Genomic DNA, 23,280 nt, shown 5'->3' on the forward strand with positions numbered 1-23,280 from the left:
CCACAAAATATACCGGAAACATGATTTCAAAACTTCTAAAATTAGTTTTAAACCATTCGGATTTGGCAAAAATGGTAGATACAAAAAAGATGCGTCATTTTAACACCTTTCCAACCGTATATCATTTGCATTGTTTAAATATACTGCATGGAAATCGCGGGGAAATCATTTGGTGCCCGTCACATAAAACGGGCGGACAGTAATTCAAGTTTTACTCTTAAACCGTAAGGAATTAGAGAAAACAATTGGAATAAGAAAGTTGCGCCTAGTCCATAGCTTTCCAACGCCATATCATTTGCATCATTCCGACATACGGTTCAAACAAATCATTCAAATTACTGTTCGCTTGTTTTTTGAGTACGTCCGAGTTTCGGTATTTTCAAAATTGTTCAAAAACTGTGAGGATTTCGAAAAAACATAAAACATGAAAAAGTTGCGCAATTTCATTATCTTTCCAACGGTATATCATTTGCACAGTTTCGATAAGCGATTCAAAAATCGAACTAAAAGTTCGTTTTCTGGTCATATAGAAGCGTTTTCGTATTTTCAAAATTAAATTTAAACCGTGCAAAATCTGTGAAAAGTGTGAACATGAAAAAGTTGCGGTTTTTCATTATCTATCCAACGGTATATCATTTGCATAGTTCCAACAAATGGTTGAGAAACTCGAGGTATAATCAGTAGCTCTGAAGAAAACGGGAAGTTCAGGTAAGTTCGACGGAAAGTTGAAACCTGTTATCCGGGAAGTACAACCTCGTGTCTAGGAAAGTACAAGTCGGTGCTCAGAATATTATTCTGCAACCTGTTGCAGAATAGTGCTGTATATATATATATATATATATATATATATATATATATATATATATATATATATATATAGTTTTGTATGGGTAATGACAAACAAATCGCTGTAAGGTGTTGCACCGATATTAGTTTGGTCACATATAAAAAAAAATTCAATCTCAATTATGCTAAGTCTTGTTTAAAAGGTAGCACAATGAGCTAGAAAGAGTCTATGTTATATATTGTGATAGATTCTACAAACGAAGGCAGAGTATCTCATTGTTTTAACAATGACTAAGGGTGTTTGAGTCGAGGAGTTCTTTGAGAACTTGGTTTAGTTCCGATAGTGTCAGAACTTTGAAGCTATATTGTGTGTGACAATATTAGTGACATATTTCAGACCGTGAAATTAAGGTTCCACCAGAAGACTGAACATATATGATTAATGCCGACTCATTTGGAAAATGAGTGATGCGTTTAGATGCAAATGAATTGCAAAATACATACGTTTCTGAGCGTGTCAAATCCGTTGACTGAAACCTCTCCCGTGAGCAAAACATGATAAGCACCAGAAGGCCAAGGTGTTATATCTTTACAAATGTAAACTAGATTATTGACTCTAGTGCAAGTGGGAGACTGTTGGAGATATGCCCGAGAGGCAATAATAAAATAGTTATTGTTATATCTTAGTGTTCATGATAAATGTTTACACTCCATGCTATAATTGTATTAACCGGAAACATTGATACATGTGTGTTGCGTAAACAACCAGAGTCCCTAGGAAGCGTCTCTTTTAACTAGCTTGTTGATTAATAGATGATCATGGTTTCCTGATCATGAACATCGGATGTTATTAATAACAAGATCATATCATTAGGTGAATGATGTGATGGACACACCCATAATAAGTGTAGCATAAGATCAAGTCATTAAGTTCAAATTGCTATAAGCTTTCGATACATAGTTACCTAGTCCTTCGACCATGAGATCATGTAAATCACTTACACCGGAAGGATGCTTTGATTACATCAAACGTCATTGCGTAAATGGGTGGTTATAAAGATGAGATTAAGTATTCGAAAAGTGTGAGTTGAGGCATATGGATCAAGAGTGGGATTTGTCCATTCCTATGACGGATAGATATACTCCGGCCCCTCTCGGTAGAATGTCGTCTGATTAGCTTGCAAGCATGTGACTAGGTCACAAGAGATGACATACCACGGTACGAGTAAAGAGTACTTGTCGGTAATGAGGTTGAACAAGATATGGAGGTACCGGTGATCGAAGCTCGGACAAGTAAAGTATCGCGTGACAAAGGGAATCGTATGTAAATGGTTCAATCGATCACTAAGTTATCGTTGAATGTGTGGGAGCCATTATGGACCTCCAGATCCCGCTATTAGTTATTGGTCGGAGAGGAGTCTCGACCATGTCTGCATAGTTCACGAACCGTAGGGTGACACACTTAAGGTTTGATGTCCTTTTAAGTAGATATGGAATATGGAATGGAGTTCGAATGTTGTTCGGAGTCTCGGATGGGATCCAGGACATCACGAGGAGGTCCGGAATGGTCCGGAGAATAAGATTCATATATAGGAAGTCACTTTCCAAGTTTGGAAATGATCCGGTGCATTTATGGAAGGCGCTAGAATGTTCTAGAACCTTCTGGAGGAAATCACCATGGAAGGTGGAGTCCCGGATGGACTCCACCAACCCTAACCAGCCAACCAAGAGGGAAGGTGGAGTCCATGGTGGACTCCACCACCTTGGCCGGCCAAGGAAGAAAGGAAAGGGCGGAGTCCCACTCCCCCTAGGTTTCACCCTTTGGTAAGTTTTTGAGTTGGACTCTTATTCGAATCTTTGGGCTAACCCTTGGGGTTCCACCTATATAATGAGGGAGAGAGGGAGGGGGCGGCCAACACACCAGTCGCACCACCCAAGGGCACCAAGGCCGGCGCCCCTCTCCCCAAACCCTAGCCGACCTCCCTCCTCCTAATTCTCCCGTAGCGCTTAGGCGAAGCCCTGCCGGAGATCTCCACCACCACCGACACCACGCCGTCGTGCTATCCGGATTCCGAGGAGGATCTACTACATCCGCTGCCCACTGGAACGGGGAGAAGGACGTCTTCATCAACACCGAACGTGTGATCGAGTACGGAGGTGCTGCCCGACTGTGGCAGCGTCAAGATCTTCTACGCGCTTTTGAAAGCGGCAAGTGATCGACTACATCAACAACGAGATCTAATCTCGTAGGCTTTGGAATCTTCGAGGGTTAGTCTCATGATCTTCTCGTTGCTACCATCTACTAAATTGGATCTTGGCTTGTTATTCGTTCTTGTGGTAGGATATTTTTTTGTCTTCTATGCTACGAATCCCATCAAACACAAGGAAGGGATGTGGGATTTTTATAGGATAGAAATGGATGAGTTTCGGCGGGAACATGTGAGCTACAGGGTTGTGGCGGGAACAAATGGCGGAGAATTTGGGCGGGAAAAAAGTGGCGGGGAATTTGGGCGGAAAAAGTTGAACCAACATTTCGGACACAACATATTTGCGACAAATTCACTTCAAATTAAGACTAGAAATGAAATTAACATACATTCGTACGCTCCAAATGAAAGTGAAATACATCGATACACTACAACTTAAATTAAGATACACAACATCACTACAACTATAATCTAGTCATCCTGAGTCCATCGTGGCCATTTTCCAGTCTTGACGTCACGTTCTTCTGCTGCCTTCGCCTGGGTGTATCTTTCTCTCTTCCGCACCCTCTCCGCTTCACGAAGCTCCTTGATCACCTGTTCCTTCTCCGCGAACCTTGCCCTCTCCGCATCAAGTCTCTTCCCCCCAGTCGTCAAGCCACTCATTTTTCACGATGCTTCTGCAACCATCTCTCTCTCTCTCACTGCTTTCTCCTTTGCAGCAACCTCCTCTGCCTCCTCCTCTTTCTTGAAGTCCACCCACGCTCGACGATGCCTATCTTCAATCTCTTTCTTGGCCCACTCAGGCTGCTCCTTGTCAATCCAATAGTACCACATACAGAGTGGTGGCGGAGACTGCAATAGTTAGACAAACATTAAAGTAAATAAATCAAAAACAATATCTTTATTTCCGTAGCTAACAACTTACCGAAGGTCTTGGGTAAGCCGAGCTTGCCGGTGCGTCGTGATCGTAGTTCGGACACATGAAAACTTCATGCCAAACTTATATGAGAAGTCTTTCGACTCTTTCACCTTCGCAAGATTGCCGCACCAGCATCGCTCCGCTCGAATGCTGGGGGGGGGGGGAAGCTTGCATCCTTCTTCTTCCTAGGCCTCCAGTCTTGGTCCGAACAAGGCACACTCATGGCAGCAACCGATGGAGGTGGAAGAAACAGATACAACGAATGCTTGTTCCAAACAATCTACATGTTCTGTTCTTTTTATAGAGAGCCGAGATGATTAATTGACGGGAAATAGTGGCGGGAAGGACTGGCAGGAAACACGGTGGCGGGAAGGGGTGGCGCCAAACATAGTGGTGGAAGGGGTGGAGGGAAACACGGTGGCAGGAAGGGGTGGCGCGAGAGGTGCGGCTGAAATCATAAACTCGGGTTCGCCAAACCCGAGTGCAGTGAATCGGGTTTCTCAACCCCGATTTATAAAAATCGGGCTAAGCATCCCCGATTTCTTCTTTTCTTTTTTCCACTGCACGGAACCAGTATAAGTCGGGTTGCTCTACCCCGACGTTTAAATCTTGGGTTCCTTTACCTCGATTTTTAAGTTTCGGGATTCCTGAACCCGACAGTGTATTATTCATGGAAAAACTTAAAATCGAGTATTATTTATGAAATAAGAAAAAAATGTATTATTTTAAAAAATCGCTGTGTTTTGCAAGAGAAACAAATTAGATCTTCCTATCCATATTATTTGTCACTAAAATGGACGTATCTTTACTATTATATTCGAGTTGGGGATAGCGTGCACTTTAAGATCAAACATTCAGAAGATCCCAGCCGTCCATCGTCTCAAAAAACGCCCATCAAGAGTTAGGAGATCTAATCACGTCAAAGACTATGGTAACCAACATTTATGGAAGTATATTATCTTCCAAAACAATTAGAGGGTCTTGAGTCATGGGAATTTGAAATAACAAGGAAAGCAATTCTCTCCTGTCTAATCTACTCCTCAATACACACATCTTTACTATTATATTTGAGTTGGGGATGGCGTGCACTTTGAAATCAAACATTCAGAAGATCCCAGCCGTCCATCGTCTCAAAAAACGCCCATCAAGAGTTAGGAGATCTAATCACGTCAAAGACTATGGTAACCAACATTTATGGAAGTATATTATCTTCCAAAACAATTAGGGGGTCTTGAGTAATGGGAATTTGAAATAACAAGGAAAGCAATTCTCTCCTACCTAATCTACTCCTCAATACACACATGGTTTTACGCTCCACCCTAATCTACTCCCCGTGATTTTCCTGTCTCTTAAAAAACATCCACATGTCCAGCGTCCATGCACGATGCCCTAAACACATGTTGGTTGCGATTGAGGGCATCTTGGCCTCCTAGCCCGTGTGCTTCATCGTCGCCCGACAGTATGTCCACGAGACCCCGCCCTCGCTGGTAGTGTGTTCATCCACGCTGATCATTCCCATCGACCGATCTGATTAGCACCCAGAGACTGGCGAGCCGTATCAATCATGGCATCCTTCCCCGGCTCCAATAAGGTATGCTACATATGTGGTTTTTGATCGTGTCTTGTTTCTTATTTGGACTGTACAAGTGATTTTGATTAATTGTTCAAGCATTGCAGCGTCGCAGCTACTTTCAGTTTCCGTGTTGGAAATTTTTGAGTTGTGACCACAATACCACACTTCACATCCTGTATATATATCATTACGTCTTGTTTAGTGTTTGCATCGGTCTTTGAGGCTATGTTAGATGTTGCGTGTTTTACTTCATCATATTCTCATGTGAGTCTCATCATTATATTCGCATAACTGACAATGTTAAGATGACATGCATTTATATATTATGCGTGACTTATCAATTTTGTGGAAAATATCCTCCTCTCGCTTGGGTGGATGATTTTCTCAAGAAGAGGAAATGAAATAACAAAGGATGCAAGAAGAGGTGTAGATCCGGCCGTCGCTGGCTCTAATCCAGACCCCTCCCAACATTTTTTTAGGGATAGCAGAGGTAGGACATGACTTCGTGGAGGAAAATGCCCCTGATATTTGGGGCAAGATGGGCGGGAAAAGTGAAAGGACGAGCAGGTGAGGAAGAAGAAATTATTTCGATATGTGGGTTCCACCTTATGGGCTAATACAAACTTTAAATTAGGGTAGTTTGATTTGTAGTAAAATCCATCTATACCGGCCCACTCGATTTCGATATAGTCAATCCATCTCTATACTATTATTTTGAGAAATAGTTTTTTTCTATTCATGTTTGTGGCTAGGATTGATGAAATTAAACTTTATGGAACATAGGGTACATGGATGACATCACCATCACAATTTTTCTAGCAAGTATGCTGGTGGTTCTGCTGTTGTATTGTAAAATCATGAGATAGACATGAAGGTTCATCGATGCAATGAGCATTATATGGGACAACAATTAAGCTGAAGTAGTAGGATATGGAAGTCTTGAGGTAATAATCTGTGAAAAATATTACGTTTAGTAATGATATGTTGAGCGAGATTTGTATCGATCTAGATTTAGTTGAAGTTATTCCTTAATTTTGATGATAAATATGTGTGAGCTTGCCTGACTTGACCGACAGTGGTAAGACTTTGTAACTAGGAAATATATATTTTTTCTTTTTGAGAACAACTAGGAAATATAATTGTGTAGGTGGTTCCAGTTAAATCTGCCATTTATGTTTATGAGATTATTGTGTTATATATATATTTTTCTACTGGTGAATGTGTTCTACCATTTTCGTGTAACTTCAGCACGGTTCTACTTCTGATTTTGTAATGTAAGAGAACTAACACGTGTGGACCAGGACCAGCTAGCAAAAACTGCCTCGGCTTTTGAAAAGGTCTTGGACATAAAATGGTATCGCATTCCTGGATTTTTTAGATGGGTGCTTAAAAGATGCGCAACCGGACATTCATCGCATTCCTGGATTTTTTAGATGGGTGCTTAAAAGATGCGCAACCGGACATTCACCTGTAACTTGGCTACTTTGATATTGCAAAAAGGGTCCTCGTGCATCCCGCTGATCACAAGGTAGATGAATACTTATACTTTTACATGTGAAAATTTATGAATTGTCATAAAATTATGTTTACCATCTATGACGATAAAATTAGAGGGGAATATGGAGATATCATTATAATGGAAGCAATCAAAGGCGAGTACACACTCACATAAAGTATGATGATATTTTTTTTATCAACATCTCGATATCAAGTCTAACATAATCTGTAGCAACACACAGGCACTCTCAAGTAGTCTATAACTAGTTGAATGCCCGTGCGTTGCTACGGTCTTTATTTTATCGCAACATATCAATACAATACATGTAAAAATTCACGTGTATAAAAAAATAGAAATAATATATCTAAAAACCTATAAGATTCTGATTCATTTGAAGTATATTTTTACAGCATGAGAGCAATATATTCTATGGTTCTCAAGTTTTTCTCACCATCGTTTTGCTTCATAGTCATTCTACTCTAAGAATCTCACCGCCGTAGTCCGTAGTACCCTACTCTGCGCCATGCGATAGAGTTTTCTCTAACTCTGACATATTGCCATAATTGATCCTATAAACAATGACTTCAGAGTTGCTCGGGGCTAATAATGCAATATATAAACATCATTGATCAATTGACTCATTATCCATTTGTTTACTCAATGAGTATGATTTTTTGCACTCGTTCCAAGCCTCCGTTTCACTACACCACTGCTACACTACACTGCCCCTCTTCTCCAACATCCCTAGCCATGAACTTTGTGGTTTATGGTTCATTGCAATTGACACCTCACTCGATATCATCATCAACTCACTTGTTTTCTTATCCACACATGTTATACACGCTTAAAATATTCCTCAGAGGGATAGATTCATATTTCGTGAAAGGGAGAAAAAGCCCAATGTGCCAATTATAAAAAAATGTATCAGCACTACACATTTATCTTATAAGCAGGAAAGACAAAAATTACATAGGTTTAATGTTTATAAATGTCTTGTGTATTCGATCAACTTGCAACAACCTACTTTTTAATTGCGATAGCTAATGGTACACGCATTGGTTGTTGTATATGTTCTCTACCATATCAAGAGACACCAACTAAATCTCTTCTACCTAGCAATCTCATTGGAATAACTTGGCTTGAGCGCTCTTGACATATGTGCTTCGCATCAAGCAAAAAGTCATCAGATGTTAGCCTCTTTGATAGTGGAGCTATGGTATGAACATCACCTGACAAAGCATGGAGAAAACAAATTGGTACGCTGGTGTGCAGAATATGAAGTGGTGTTCCTCAACCCAAATCTGAAACAATACCTACTGAGTGTTACTTGTCACCAAATTTTTACTAAATTCTAACTGCTCTAAGTGTTGATCTGTCCTTGGTTTCTGGCCATAGAAAATGGCTTTAGTAAAAAAATGAATCAATAACAGTGATAGCTACAACCAACAACTAATTAACTCCAAGAGAAAGAAATAACATTGTAGGATTTAGAGCAAGAAGTGGAGCATTAACTGATTTAAGACCATAACAAAAAATGAAATCTACGACAGCCGCCTGTCCAGCATCACTATGTATAAAGAGATAGATGGAGGGACGTCGGAGAGAGAAAGGGTATGACGCTCCTAAAAACATGTCTTGGCCAAGTTATAAAGATAACTAATTTGCACAATTGATAACCACAAATAAAATGTTGTCAACCACAATAAGTGGAAAAGGCATCCATTCATCTAGGCGGAGATAGAAGCATAGCACCTCCGTGCACAAATAAGTGCCTTTGTTTTGTCTAGATACGAAACACATCTTAGTTGTAGATACATATGTAGCTACAAAAAGTTGGACACTTATTTTTAAACGGAGGGAGTATGTAATAATGAAACACCCTAAGCTGTGAAGTACTATTGTGTATTCAGCTAAAAAATTGTATAAATGCTCTTATCTGATGATCCCTTAAGTAACAAAAAATCTCTAATCAATTGTTGGAATTACATATGTGTGCAGTTTAGGATTTGCAAAATTTAAAAATGATCGATGACCACTGCAATTTTCTCGGTCCAAATTATAACCTCTTGGATATTGCATGCCTCCATCTGGCATAAGTTATAGAAAGGTAAAATCAACTTAACATAAAGGACATGACTTGTAGTAGCGATTCACATTCGGAAAACTCAGCAGACATGCATGACACTTTCTTTTTCTCGCTAATAAATAAAGTCAGTCCAGATAAATAAATCTTACAACCAACTGATGACTGTTGAGAGGAATAAGGAATGGCTTTGGTACCAGAATGCGGTGATGTTTCTCCCTTTTGTTGTAGACACTGAAGACATCAAGTTAAACATCTGCGGTGAGCAAAAGAAACAGCCGGAGGATCTGAGAGGAAACGCCATGGCCATATGATCGTCTCTAGAGCAATAAATACATCAAGCCAATTCTTCACGACTTAACTGTTAGTTCACACATGCGTGTTTCTTATCCAGCCGTGTCCTACCAGGATTGTTCGGCGTTGCAATCACCTGCACTCCTTCTATTTTCAAGAATATGCATGGATGAAGTGGAGACAAGTACCCGCAAAAAAAAGTGAAGACCAGATTTTTTTTAAAAGGAAGGCAAATGGTTAGGCAATATTTTCTTGAAACCGTAGCTTTTTCTCTTACTCTTGTCTTGTGAGGATGAGGAGGGGTTGTTGTGCGACTTGCGCTTGTGATGGTTGATGAACCGATTGTTGATCTACTTCAGTTGCTGCCTTTCCTGCATCGGACGGGCCTTATCCTCCTCGTAACCGGAGAGGATCATCAATACCGGAACAGAGGTGCAGGTTAAAAGGGTGAGGGTGGTGCCTGTGATCTACCACTTACACGATGCCCCTGGCCGCAGCGAGCTTCTTCCACAATGCGTACCTGGGGCTCTACCGGAGAACCAGTTCGTGCGCACGACACTCCCCGGCGTTGCCACCGAACGGAGGGGACGCCCAAACACGAAGGAAAAGAAACGAGGAAGATGGAGCTGAGACAGCGCGGATCACCGACGATTATTTGTTGGAGGTTCTAACTGGCAAGAAGGAAGCTATTTTAGGCAAGTAACAATTTGATTGATAGGGTGATTAAGGCTAACGGTGAAAGGGAGAGGTCAGGATGCGGTATAATTAAGAGGAAAACAATAATTATATCTCATTAATTGCACATCAAATCCCTAATTTTGCGGTGATTTGTTTAGTGCTTACCTTTTCTTTGTGGTGGAACCTGTGTACCATCGGATGGATACAGATCGACAGTCCGGATGCTTATCAATGAAACTTGTTTAGGGAGGTTTTTCGGATCACCTAACCACACGGCATGCAACCACAAAACTTAGGCATAATGAAGATGGTAAGAGTATGTTTTCTCTCTCCCTGGTTTTCCTTTTCCTACCGTAAAGCAAGAAAAGAAAGTTGTGGCCAAACGTAGAGATTCCTTCCATTCCCCCATTTAACTACGCGTCCCATTAATTTCGCGCTCCATTAATTTTGCATGCTAAACCGTGATTGATACTTTGAGTTACGGGAAAGTAGACATGACGCAATGGCAAGTAGATTGGAGGAAGCGGAGACCGTGAGATTGATTGGACGGATAGGATGCTTTCCATGACGACCATCAAACGCGTTGAGTGTCAAACGACCAACTCGTATTTAATAGTAAAGATTAAATGGAGTAACAATTGCTAGCATTTAGCATCCATGTCATTTTGTCTTTCTTCCCCCAGTTGGCAGTTCATCGAGAGAATGGCCGAGTCTGAAACCGGAGAATTCCACGGAAACACGTAACCTCTGCTGTTGGTCACCACCAAACCCCGAAGGCCGAAACCCCCATCCTCCACCTCCAGCAACGAACTCTCTCCCGCGAATCCTCGTCTCCCAAGCCTGCAATTCATCCCCACCCAAATCCAACTGCAGATCCTCTCCTAGGTGGTCGCAAACCCTAGCCCGATGAAGCCGATCCGGCTGCCCGAGCCCCCCGGCACCGGAATGGAGACCCCGGAGATCTTCACCGGCGGCGGCGCCAACGTCGTCCGCCGCGCCGTCGCCATCGCCAGCGGCTCCCCCAGCGCCGACAGCCAGTGTGTCGGCCTCGTCCGCGCCCTCGGCCTCGCCGACAACCTCACCCTCTACGTCAGTAAACTAACCCCTCTCTTTCACTGCCCCTACTATTTCCTCGCATTTCCATTTCGATTGCCCGTCCCAGGCATCAGCTGGTTGCGAATTTACCTTCTGTTGATCTTGCCTCGGGCTTGGCTTGCAGCGCGTCACGAGGCCCAGCGGCGGGATCAACGAGTGGCTGCACTTCCTCCCAGTTTCCATGCACAAGCTAATCGACCAACTGCTCAGGCAGCTCTTTCGCAACACCAGGTTTGCGCTGGTGGTTCAGGGGAGGAAGCCGTACCGCGTCCCCAATGGCGGATATGTAGGTTTGTCTTCTGTTCTGGAGGTGGATACCAAGAGGATCGTCGCCACGGCTCGCGATACATTCGACAAGTAATGACTTATTTCCTTTTATGCCTTGACTCCCCTCTCCTTTTTTCTTTGTATGAAATAGCATATGTTGGTCTTTTTTTTTGCATTCCATTGGCCACGTTGAATCGCTAAAATTGTCCATGAGTTTCGGGAACTAGTTAAACTGTTTAGAAGTTAGGAATTCCAGTAAAGTCACCTGATTTGCTTGTGTTATGGTGTCTGTTTGGTGTAACTGTTTCATTATTTTACGTTGTCAGCATTTGAGCCGCTTACATGTTGTCAGTGTCATTGGTACCATGACATATTACAGATGGAATGCCCACATTTAGTTACGGATTTTCCAACCATATAATTGTGTGCAATGTGGTTCAAGTAGGAAACACTGGGATCTTACGTTCTGACACTGACTTGTAATATTATTCATGTGTCGGTTGATTTCTATTGTCACAAATCAAAATTAGGGAGTTGAATATTTTGTATAGGATACCTTTTGTGTTTTGTTGTGGCTGTAAGGTTCAGCCTTGTGCCAGTGGCAAACTATGAGCTCGATAGAAATCCTATCAATTTTTGCTCAACTGTACGTGCTGTACTGTGGCTTCCTGGTTGCATTTTCAGGTTTTATTTTAAGTTCTCAAGGTAGCCAGTTTGTTTCTAAAACAGTGCTAAGCTATTCACATGACTCATTGATGGTTTACTCTTGTTTCAGGGAAGGCCCAACATTAGTTGTTGCCTGTGGATGGGACACCATATCATATTCAAGTTCAATTAGGCATTTGGCTTCAGATAACGTGTTTGTCATTCAGGTGGTATCCAAAACTAATTTTCTTGGTCTCACTATTATTATTAATATTTTTAAATACCATAGAACCAGAAATAAACCAACTGCTTGTCATCCAAATCTTAATCTAATTACGATAGTGTTATATGAATTTCAGATACAGCATCCCAGGTCTCGCCTTGATAGGTTTGATTTGGTGGTCACTCCTCGTCATGATTACTATGCTTTAACTGCGAGTGGGCAGCAAGAAGTTCCACGCCTGTTCCGGAGATGGATCACTCCACAAGAACCCCCTGGGAGGAATGTGGTATGCGTCTCTCATATTACTCATAAATGGAAAATCACGTGCTGTGTGGCATCTTAATTCTGTACTTTGGAAGTTCAGGTGCTTACTGTCGGTGCACTACACCAAGCTGATTCTGCTGCACTAAGACTTGCTGCTATAGCCTGGCATGATGAACTTGCCCCGTTACCGAAGCCATTGCTGATTGTCAACATTGGAGGACCCACGAGTAGTTCTCTCTTCTCTCTCTTGCTATCTTTCATATTGCACATGCCATTGTATGTGTGTTTGCATATGCTAGCTTGTTTTAACTCAGAGACCAAGTAAATCTAGACAAACTTCAAAGGCTGCATTCTAATGGTTACCCAGGGAAAATCCCATGTTGAGGACATACACACAAAAAGAAGCAAGGATATCTTGACACAATATTTTAGTTTACTTATTGATATGATTATGCTCTTTTTTCTCAAGGTGATATACTGTTGGCTATGGCCAGTCAAGTGCATATTAAGTAGCTGGAGTACTTTTCTTCATTTTGAGCATCTCATGTTTGCTGCACTTGCTTTATTGTCTGGTTATCCCTAAGGATATTTGATTTCTGGTAAATTGTAGAAAAGGAAAAGTGTGTTACCAGTAGCTTTCGCCTTAAGAAAATTGTGGGATTGTTTTTGTTGATAACGGGTGCGACAAAGATACCTTACCTTCATCTAAACCAAAGCAAAATTTTCGTTGCTTACATTTTCGTTCCGCACCAGGTTTTTCTTTCTTTCTTGGAGCTCCAGGATTAATGTGGTATTGATTTGTTGATTTGGGTATATCACTTTACCATGTTATCCTGGATTGTATTTCATAAAATTATAAAGGCTAGATCCAAATTCAGGTAGCTGCGTACTTCCATTGCTACATGTATAATAGTGCTGCAACTTCCAACGTTCAGTTAGATGAGAAGTTATTATGCGTGCTTACAAGTTGGCTGGACAACGCGTTGGATAAAAATGAAAACCACACCTTTGACATTGCTTTAAAAATATTTATTTGTTGATTCTGATATACCGTTATACCATGCTATCCTGGATTTTAGTTCATAAAATATTAGTATTAGATCTAAGAAGTTCGCCTAGTCACATACGTTCATAGCAACATGCATAATGTAGCACAACATTTATTTTGATAACGTGTTAATTTGTGTGCTTACAAGTTACGACTTGACATCATTGCCTAAGTTAATATGAGAACCACACCGTTGTTATACCATGCTATCCTGGATTTCAGTTCATAAAATATTAGTATTAGATCTGAGAAGTTCGCCTAGTCACATACGTTCATAGCAACATGCATAATGTAGCACAACATTTATTTTGATAACGTGTTAATTTGTGTGCTTACAAGTTACGACTTGACATCATAGCCTAGGTTAATATGAGAACCACCGTTGACATTGCTTTTAAATTTTTGTGTAAATCGGTTGCTGCCAGAAGCAATGTGGGCTATCGTTGTGGTGCACAACTCTACCCCTCACATCGTAAAGTGAACTTATGCATCAAATAAATTCATGGTTGATAAGCCGCGGGTGGGGGTGGGCTTGTAAATCAGATATGGTTACACAACCACGTCTCTTTTCTTTCTTGACGTCTTGTAAGCAATATTATGAACTACTCTATCTGGGACGAATTTTTCCCTCTCTAACTTGTGGAGTGGTACTAGCATGCATGCTGTCATTTAAACATATGGTCTTCTCTGTTTATAGTTTTTGTATGGGGTGAATGACTGATTTTCATGCTCAGATCCAAGGCAATCTAATTTTTATGTTTTTTAATGCTCAGGTAATTGTAAATATGGTGTTGACCTTGCTAGGCAGCTCATAACTTCACTGGATAATGTGCTAGACAGCTGTGGGAGTGTCAGAATTTCATTCTCTAGGAGAACACCAAAAAAGGTATAGATTGTTTGGTAATCTGGTTGTTTGTTACAATAAGATAGTGAATTTGACAGTTATTTTTAATTGTCTGCTGGCAGGTCTCTGATATTATATTTAAAGAGTTTGCTGAACATCCTAAGGTCTATATTTGGGATGGGGAAGGTAAATTCTGAAAATTAGTACCTATATGTTTCAGCTTTTATGTTCTTAGCAAGTTATTCAACTTGTGATGATCCATTTTATCTGTGCAGAACCTAACCCACACCTGGGCCATCTTGCGTGGGCTGATGCTTTTGTCGTAACAGCAGACTCAATAAGTATGCTAAGTGAGGCCTGCAGCACAGGGTAAGCTGTTTTTTCTATCTGCATGGCTTCCGGCAAATACAACCTCCTTTACAAGGTTGCATGACTAGCTTCCAATCACATTCTAACAGGAAGCCTGTTTATGTTATTGGGACCGAGCATTGCAAATGGAAGTTTTCCGCTTTCCACAAGAATCTACGGGAAAAAGGGGTCGTCCGCCCTTTCACTGGATTGGAAGATGTAAGTCTGCCAGCTCTGTTAAGTTAAAAATGGCACATCTACTTGATAAAGCATATCCTGTCTCAGCACATTTGTTTCTTTAATGAACATGGTTATAGTACTAAACATTGAACTTTTTGATACAAAATCCTGGACCTTTTTGCCTGAGCTTCATTTAAACAGTTAGGATAACGCACTCGAGCAGATGTTTTTTTTGCTTGTTCTTGTTATCAATTAGATTTCCAGCAGCGATTACTATAGCTGTGGCTGTGTAATTTACCTTTGGGTTATGACAAGGCTCAAACAATAATACGTAATAACTATGTCCGTGATCTGCATGCATGTGTCTGCATGAATTCTGTTAGATGGTTATTGCAAGTTCCTGCCCCACATGATGGTATTATATGATTCATATCATATCGCATATCTTGTCCCACAATGCGTAAGATTTTGGCAGACATACTGGTAGAATTATAAAAGCCAGTAAAATGATGTGTTCTATTGAAAGTTGCTACATATAGCTGGAAGTCTTTTCATACGTATGTACATGCACTGCTTATCAACTATCTTTTTTTGCTTGTAGATTTCAAATAGCTGGAGCTACCCTCCCTTAAATGATGCTATTGAAGTAGCTACACGTGTTCGTGAGGTGATTGCAGAACGAGGCTGGACAGTGGGATAATAATGATCATACTTAGGATAGGTGTGTATTATTCTGTGCCAACTTCTCTTCTGAGCTCATGCAGTAAATTATATAGTTTGATTAACAGAGTCACGTGGATTTGAGGATGAATAATCATATAGGGATAGCCATGGAATGGCTTGTACACAAGCTGAGAGTTTTTGTGGTACTCTCTACCCCAATTTTTGAGCGATTGCACAGTTCCCAGGAAATGTATTCATTTTGGCACCGTCTTGCCTCTTCATGTACTTGTAAAGCTGATGGAAAGAAACCAACAGAACTGGAAGTGAAACTTCAGTCTGCTCTAGGCTTATGGCCTACTCTTGTTGTGTTCTTCAAGTCATTGATCCCCTTGCTACAAAACATCACTTTTGTATAAATCGAGGCGTTCTGTGATTGAGCTGTGCATGACTTCTGCTGCTGTTTATATGGTGTGCGTAATATTCTGGGTGCCTGTTGCACTGGAGTGCTGTTGCAGAACGGAACGGGCAGCAGCGCTTGGTGTTTGTGCTGATGTAGACACATGCTTGCAGCTTATTTTTATTGCTTCATGGTCTGTAACTCTATGAATGCTGGTTTGTGTCCTTGTAATATCAAGATGATGGTTTGTTCTCTCATCTGTGAAAGCATCATTCGATTGAAATAACATAACGATGAGATCACAGGCAAAACTGCGTTGTGCTAGTGTTTAGGATTTGTTCTCTCCTGAAGGGCCAGACATGGAGAGGGACCGAGAAGATACGCGGTATGCGTGTGATACATAAGGTGGACGAGCTGTCCATTGTGTACGGCGTTGAAGCGCTTGCTAATTATGCAGGAGGGCGAGTTGTCGCTACCGGAGGCGATGCGCCTCGTCGACTGTTACAAGTCCATGGCCGAGCTCACCAGTGCAAGAAGATGGATGGGGAGGATAGGGAGCGCATCGGCTAGATGCAGGACGTCTTGGTCGGGCAGCTCCTACACGACGCCATGGTCAGCTGCTGCCCGAACCTCGAGGGCCTCACCACGGAGCAGCGCACCAGCATACGCTGGACGATGGAGAATCTCATGAAGAAGATCAATGACTACACGGTGTAGTCTACACCATGCACCACCATGGGCAGCAGGTGGGAGGAAGGAGAAGTCGGAGGGAAGAGGAGAAAGAGAAGAAGGAAGGCTAGCGGGAGACACCAGGTGCTGACCTTGTAGCCCACAACCTGAGGCGTCAAGGATGCACCGGCCGCTGCTCCTCATTGTTTTTAGAGGATCGCCTTAGCAAGTGTGCACCATTAAGTTACATGTCAAATTATAAATTTTATAGAACTTACCCTATTTTTATTTAAATATTTCATAAATACTCGCATTTAAGTTTCAAGCCTACACGCACACGCATCCCTTACCTACATGCAGATATTGTTTTTGGACTTTTTTGAATTTTGGAAAATATTTGAAGAGAAACAGTGGGAAAGCTTCCCACTGTATTTTTTTTATAATGTTTTGAGATGATATTTACAAAATTTACAAAGCATAAAAAGTAATTACATCTGCCTCTCTAACCAGTCTCTGAATTTCTATAGATTCTTTCCTTTTCATTCTACTAGTCACTAGGTCCAATTCAGATAGATCTTGTGGTTTCTTGTCATCAAAATGCTCCAAGATGCCAGAATTATAATCTCCAGGTAGAAAGGAACATTGAATTTGTCTTTTGATATCTTCCAATGCTTCTAGTACTGTAAAGCTTCCTTGCCTTTGAGGGCATATTAAATCCAATCAGTTACTAGCAAATAGGCATGTCCAGAAAAGATGCACTAAAGTTTCTTCCGCGTTGCACTGCATGGTGGCATAGTTATAACTCTGAATTTGGAAATTCCTCTTTAGCAAGTTTCTTGTATTTAATCTGCAGTGAATTAGAAGTCAGATAAAGAATTTGTGTTTGGGCTAACATGATCTTTTTTTGTATCCATTAGAAAATTGGTGGGGCAAATTGCTGACCAATCATGTAGTTGTAAGCTTCTTTTTGGTAGAGAAGGCTTCATTTCCCCAAATGTAAACTCAAAGAATGTAGAATTCCCGTAGTTTAATCGTTGCTAAGTCACATATTATCTCCATCTGTAAAAATTGCTTGCATGACTGGCTAGATAATGGTAAGCATAATAGATCTTCCAAATACTCATGCTGAACTACTTGACTAACTATCATGGATTTTTTTCTTGACTAAAAAAAAGCTAATTGAGGAATGTTTTTGCTCCATACAGTTTTCCTACCATAAATCTGTTCAAAAAACAAAATGCAGATCTGCCATCACCAAGGTTGCATCTGGCCATTGCCTTGCAGTAGTCCAGAAGATTTAAAATTGACTTCCACCAAAATGATCCTTCCCAATGGTTTCCAGGAATACCTCCATTGGGATAATATCTATGCCATATCAGATTAACCCATGGAATGTCATGTTTATCGAAGAACTTGTGAAGATACTTTATGAGTAGAGCATTGTTCCGAATGTCCAGATTTAGTCCACCTAGTCCTCCCTGATTGTTAAGTTTGCGTATTTTTTTTTTCCAAACAATGAGAGTAGCAGGGATGTCCAGTGTGCCCCCTAGCTCTAACGTCACGTCGATGTCGTTATGTATCACGACCACTTTTATATGGCGCCTGGTTAATTGTTGAAACCTTGAACTGCAAACCAGCATCAGTGAGAGACAGGAGGAAGTCTGGAAGTGCACAATACTAGTAGCCAGCCGTCAGTTTGATAATTTGAGCTATTGTTCTAGAAGCTAATATTCTCACAACGCTTTGAAAATTGAGGAGAAGCGATTGATTTGTAGGTTTCTCTGAACAGGTCTTGAACGGCCGATTATAGTATAGTACGTTGACTACTCCACATTACGAGATACGATTGCCTAACTATAATTTGACAGAGATGCCTTATTGTCTGTTACATAGCAAACAAACCTCGCTAGTACAGTTGGCGAATCAAAATATATAAGATGATTATACGCTCCCGGCAAGTCACTTCGAAAAAAAAAAGTCACTCGCATGTTAGTGTTGGTAGAATACAAAAGCTTTTTGTTTAAACTTTGTGGTCTTCAAATGCCTTAATTTTCAGGACGTTCGCTTCATTACCAGTAATCAAATTTCTGCACTCCCTTCTTCTCTTTTGTCTAAGATGAAAAACGGTGGTACATGTCTCATGAGGTACCTTTTTACCAAGACAAGAAGAAACAACCAGTGAACTTGCATACTCGACGATCCATACCAATTGCTATATACTGAAAAAACAGCTCTTTGAAGAGCAAAAGAATCTGGGGAAAGAATGTGTGTTGGTGTTTCCTTTGCATCCAAAGATGCGATCACACGCACGGTAGAGTAGACTAGCTAACGTAACACGACGGAGGCGAGGAAGCTGAGCACGGCGACGGCGCTGACGGCGGAGCAGCACAAGTCGACGAGCACCTCCCTTCTGGCCTTGGATTCCTTCCTGCCCCTCTTGCTGCTCACGAACTCGTCGTACCTCCTCTTGGCCTCCTCTCCTTCCTTCTCCCCTCCCTTCCTCGGCCCGGCCATCGCCGCCGCAAGAAGCCTTAGACTGCATTCGCCGCTCGCCGCCGCGCCGTCGGCGTCCTCGACGGTGAGGCTGACCTCCCTGAGGCACCCGGCCTCCTCCGAGCAGGTGACGGTGGCCTCGAACTTGCACCCGCCGAGCACCACCGCGAACCGCACCAGCGTCTCGCCCGTGTACCAGTGCCTGTCCACGGCCACCGCCCGCCGGCTCGACACGTTCACCGCCCGGCCGCTGCGCGGGTCGACCACGATCCAGCTCAGCTCCAGCTCTGCAGGGGAGATCGACGCCGCCGGCACCGGGTTCTTGCAGTCCACGGCGTCGACGCGGAAGGGCGAGGTGAGGAACCACGAGGACGACGTGGAGGTCTCCACGGCCCGGGAGAAGATGGGCGCTCCCTTGTGGTAGACGTCCACCGCGGAGATCAGCTCGCCGGGGAGGTGCTGGTCGGAATCGGATGAGGCAGCGGGAGCGGCGTCGTCCGACGGGAACGGGAAGGCGTCCGCGAAGAGGCGCTGCGGAGAGATGGCTGCAGAGCCGAGGATGCTGTGCTGGTGGGTGTCAAGCGAAGGCCACTGCGCGAGGCAGAGCGCGCGCCATGTATCCGGGTCCGAGGCGAGGGCGCGGAGGCCGGCCGTGGCGCAGCTCGCGGCCGCCAGGGACGGGCCGTCGAGGCGGCGCAGCGCGCAGGCTAGCACGTCGGCGGGCAGGTCCTCCACGGTGGTGGTCGGCATTTTCCTGGCCTCGATCTCGATCGATCAGTCGCCGGCTCTACGATTGCTGCAAGCCGGAGTCTGTCAGCTAGCGTAATCCAAGGTAGCGGCCGGAGGTCGAACTGCACTCTAGCTCCAAACTGCAGATGCCGAACGAACGGAATGCGATGGCTAGGAATGCGATCAGGAGCTGGTTTTATAGGCATGCGCAATCCGCTGAACCTGTTTCGTTTCCGGCTGGGGAAGAGGCCTCACGCGCGGTTTGTTTATTTTTGTTTCCCGCCGTGCCTGCTGATCGAGGCCTAGCTTGTCGTGTCTTCCCTGTTGGCCATGGTGAAAATGACGCCGTGACAGCCCGACAGGCCGGGCACGTCCGGCCAACACGGGAGAGACAACAATTACTACCTTGCTAAATTACCGCCATGGTACGTGCCTTGCGTGAGGGTGCCAACTGGCCAATTGAGGCGTTGCGCCGGAGTCGTGTGTTGCCGAGCCGGGACGGCCGGAGCTAGTATAGGTGTACTTTCAGGGTTTTTGTTCTAAGTTAGGGCTTGTTTGATTCAAATGATCTTTAAAGGAATATTAGAGGACTCTTGCACATAGATTTTTTTTTTTCTGTAGAGGTAATTTAATTCAAAGAATTGAACCCTTCAAAATTACAATGGATTGCTTTTCTACACCACAATTTCTTAGGATTTGTAGCAAGAGGTTAGACCTTTTGAAAAAAATTCTATGTGTCTTATGACAACTACGATCAACAAGCACATTTCATGCGTTTTTCGTGAAGCGCAATCAAACGATTCTTGCAACTATTTTCCGGGTTTTTCATTCATGTAGGATTTCACGTGCCATGACATATTGCTCCTGCGTTTTTTTCTATTCCTATGATTTCAAAATCCTTTAAAAGAAACATGCCCTTACACTTTTAAGTTTTGAATAAAATATTAAAATAGAGTAGCTACATATATAATATCAAATTGTTATATTATGAAACTACATCTGAAGATTTTTCGATAAAAATAATATATTGCATCTGGCCTCTGCAACAAGGTAATGACTATAGCAAGTTAGACATTGAAAATGCACGCAATCGAAAAAACAAAAGAAAAATAAAAACAAAGACCCCGCCGAAGCAATCAGAGACCCAAAGAAACGATAGAACCACCAGTGTAGACGAAAGCTCGACTCCGAAAAATCTTCTTCAAAACGATGCCTTCGAGAAGATAACAGTGCACAAACACCGTCAACGTTATGTCTAATCAACATGATCGGATCCTGGGTTTTTACCCTGGGTAAGATCCAATCTCTTCCTCAATGCCTTCAACAAGGAAATGAGTAGGGAGTTAACATTGCCACGTTAGAACTAGGACTTTCACATCTGAAACTAGGACTACTTTTACCGCTCGCCCTAGCTGGAGCATCCCGCGAGCAATCATGAAGTCGCTTGATTGGCACCGGGATCGGAAGGAAGCGCATCAGCCATGTCGGGATCCCACACCTTTGGCAAGTTTAACTAATTATATGTAAAAAAATATTTTTATTTTAAAAATAAAAATAATATTATTAGTACATAAATGCAATCTACTATCATATCGTTTACATTTAATTATGAATATATTGATACTCTACCTTAAATAGTTGATGAAAAATTCTAAAGTTTAACTTTAATTAAACCTTATATGCCGAGTAATATAAATAAACCTTATACGTGGAGTAGTATAGTATGAAGCGGAGGGAGTACATTTTAGGAAAATGATTGCTTTCCCCCGGGGGATGGCACGCCCGCAGCCTCATCCTTCCGCGCGTGACGCGTGTCCTTGGACCCCCCGCACCGCACCTTATCCTTTCCCCTTCCTGTCCACTCGTTACTTTCCCCATCCTCTCACCTTTTTCACGATGGAGCGACCGAAGGAGAAGGCGAAGGAGCGGCGGGACGACGACGGGCTGGACCGGCGGCGCGACGACGACGGGCTGGACCGCCGGCGCGACGACGACGGGCTGGGCCGGCGGCGGGCGCAGAGCGAAGTGGTCGAGCGGGGAGGAGGAGGCTGCGGGCGTGCCTCCCGGCAGGCGCAGAGCGAACAGGGTGCATCCCGGCGCGAGAGGCAACCTCATCGATGGGCAATGGAGCGTGGCCCGAAGCGAAGCTAGCAGTAGCAGCGACGGCGGCGGGGAAGTGCGTTCGTGTGTGCTGAGCCAGAGGAGAGGATAGGATGGATTGGTTTTCTTTTTGCTACCTCAAAGTGCTACGAAGCCACGATGCTACAATAGTATATTTTTTTGCTACAATTATTAAAACTGTTTTGCTACTTTTGGTACAAAATTATGCTACGATTTTCCGACGAGTTTGGGCTTGCTACGATTTTCCGGCGGAGGGTGGATTTTTGCTACCATAGGCATAGGGCGTTGCTACTAGCAGCTTGTGGCGTTGTTTTCCTTGACGGACGGAGTTGCTACAACCTCGGACGGCGTTACTGCCGGCTGCAGGCGATGTCTCCGTTGATGTTTTAGAGGATTTGCAACATATGAATAAAAAAATTTGCTACAATTTATTTAAGGTTTTGCTACATCTGCGTAATATGTTTGCTACGTGGTCTCCAGCGAGGTCTCCGGCGAGCCCAGCCTTTTTATTTTCTTTTCTGAACGAACCGTTTTTTGCTTCAGTCATTTGCTGCCGGGGGTGATTTTTTCGTGCCGAAGATATTTTTTTGCTACATGCAAATCTAACCGTCAAAATGGTTGATCCAACGGCTGGAGGCCCATGGGCTGGAGAATCAGATCCCCGGGGGACGCCCAGCAGTTTCCTACATTTTAGCCCGTAGCGCCAGGCGCTGCTGACGGACGCGCGCGATCGGTGTGTTTGCACTCGCCCGCTTGTGCGGGCCGTCGCCGTCCGAGCACAGCTTGCATCTTCATAGCCGGTGAGGACTGGAGCACCACCGTGGATTGTGCCCTTCCAAATGGAAACAACTGGTTGAAGCAGTTGCGTTCCTGCTGTAATTCAGACTAAAAAACCTCATCTTGTACGTCTGCCAGATTGACATAGGCACGAGCAGCCTGCAAGGTCCCTGTCATCGTCGAATGAGCTATATATCCAGCTCGGGATTAGCTGAAGCAGCCTCTGCAAGCAGATTGGCCTCGCGGTAAAGTAGTCCTCTGTTAGGTTAAGTCTTGCGGTATGGATAGGGACGTTCTTATCTCATCCTAACTTTGCGTCTATGGTTCCTGAAGCATTTGCCGGCTAGTTCTTGCCCTGATGCGGTGCGCTTTTCTTGCGTTAGCATAGGCGCCCGGCCTCGTTTCTCCACAACATTTCTTTATGTCCGAAAGAACCTTCGTTTCGTCACCTGGTCAACATTTCTTCATCGGTCGTTACC

At 43.1% G+C, this 23,280-nt stretch overlaps 2 protein-coding genes across 2 annotated transcripts; one reads left to right on the top strand and one right to left on the bottom strand.

Annotated features, from left to right (window-relative positions):
- Window positions 1-10,718: 10,718 nt before the first annotated feature.
- LOC124692346 (mitochondrial fission protein ELM1) lies at window positions 10,719-16,015 on the top strand. The gene is made up of 10 exons (XM_047225698.1): window positions 10,719-11,127; window positions 11,258-11,490; window positions 12,176-12,272; window positions 12,405-12,554; window positions 12,633-12,759; window positions 14,354-14,466; window positions 14,547-14,610; window positions 14,700-14,793; window positions 14,883-14,991; window positions 15,554-16,015. The coding sequence occupies exons 1-10, from the start codon at window positions 10,945-10,947 to the stop codon at window positions 15,650-15,652; spliced, it is 1,269 nt and encodes a 422-aa protein (XP_047081654.1). The 5' UTR covers window positions 10,719-10,944; the 3' UTR covers window positions 15,653-16,015.
- A 2,991-nt stretch (window positions 16,016-19,006) lies between these two features.
- On the bottom strand, window positions 19,007-22,018 carry LOC124690098 (probable F-box protein At2g36090). Its single transcript, XM_047223533.1, has 3 exons — window positions 21,790-22,018; window positions 20,123-20,224; window positions 19,007-19,917 (listed from the first exon to the last, which is right to left on the bottom strand). Exons 1-3 carry the CDS (start codon window positions 22,016-22,018, stop codon window positions 19,007-19,009), a joined length of 1,242 nt encoding a protein of 413 aa, XP_047079489.1.
- Window positions 22,019-23,280: the final 1,262 nt, after the last annotated feature.

The sequence above is a fragment of the Lolium rigidum genome, chromosome 2, assembly GCF_022539505.1.
Source record: "Lolium rigidum isolate FL_2022 chromosome 2, APGP_CSIRO_Lrig_0.1, whole genome shotgun sequence".
NCBI lineage: Eukaryota > Viridiplantae > Streptophyta > Magnoliopsida > Poales > Poaceae > Lolium > Lolium rigidum.

Excerpts from the sequence above, each read along its gene's own strand:
- LOC124692346 (XM_047225698.1), top strand. The coding sequence starts at position 10,945 with ATGAAGCCGATCCGGCTGCCCGAGCCCCCCGGCACCGGAATGGAGACC. Across the intron at positions 11,128-11,257 it reads CCGACAACCTCACCCTCTAC|CGCGTCACGAGGCCCAGCGG; the intron begins GTCAGTAAACTA and ends CTTGGCTTGCAG. Across the intron at positions 12,273-12,404 it reads ATAACGTGTTTGTCATTCAG|ATACAGCATCCCAGGTCTCG; the intron begins GTGGTATCCAAA and ends TATGAATTTCAG.
- LOC124690098 (XM_047223533.1), bottom strand. The coding sequence starts at position 22,018 with ATGAGGTTGCCTCTCGCGCCGGGATGCACCCTGTTCGCTCTGCGCCTG. Across the intron at positions 20,225-21,789 it reads GTCGCTCCATCGTGAAAAAG|GGAAGACACGACAAGCTAGG; the intron begins GTGAGAGGATGG and ends CATGGCCAACAG. Across the intron at positions 19,918-20,122 it reads AGCCGGAAACGAAACAGGTT|CCACCACCGTGGAGGACCTG; the intron begins CAGCGGATTGCG and ends GGAAAATGCCGA.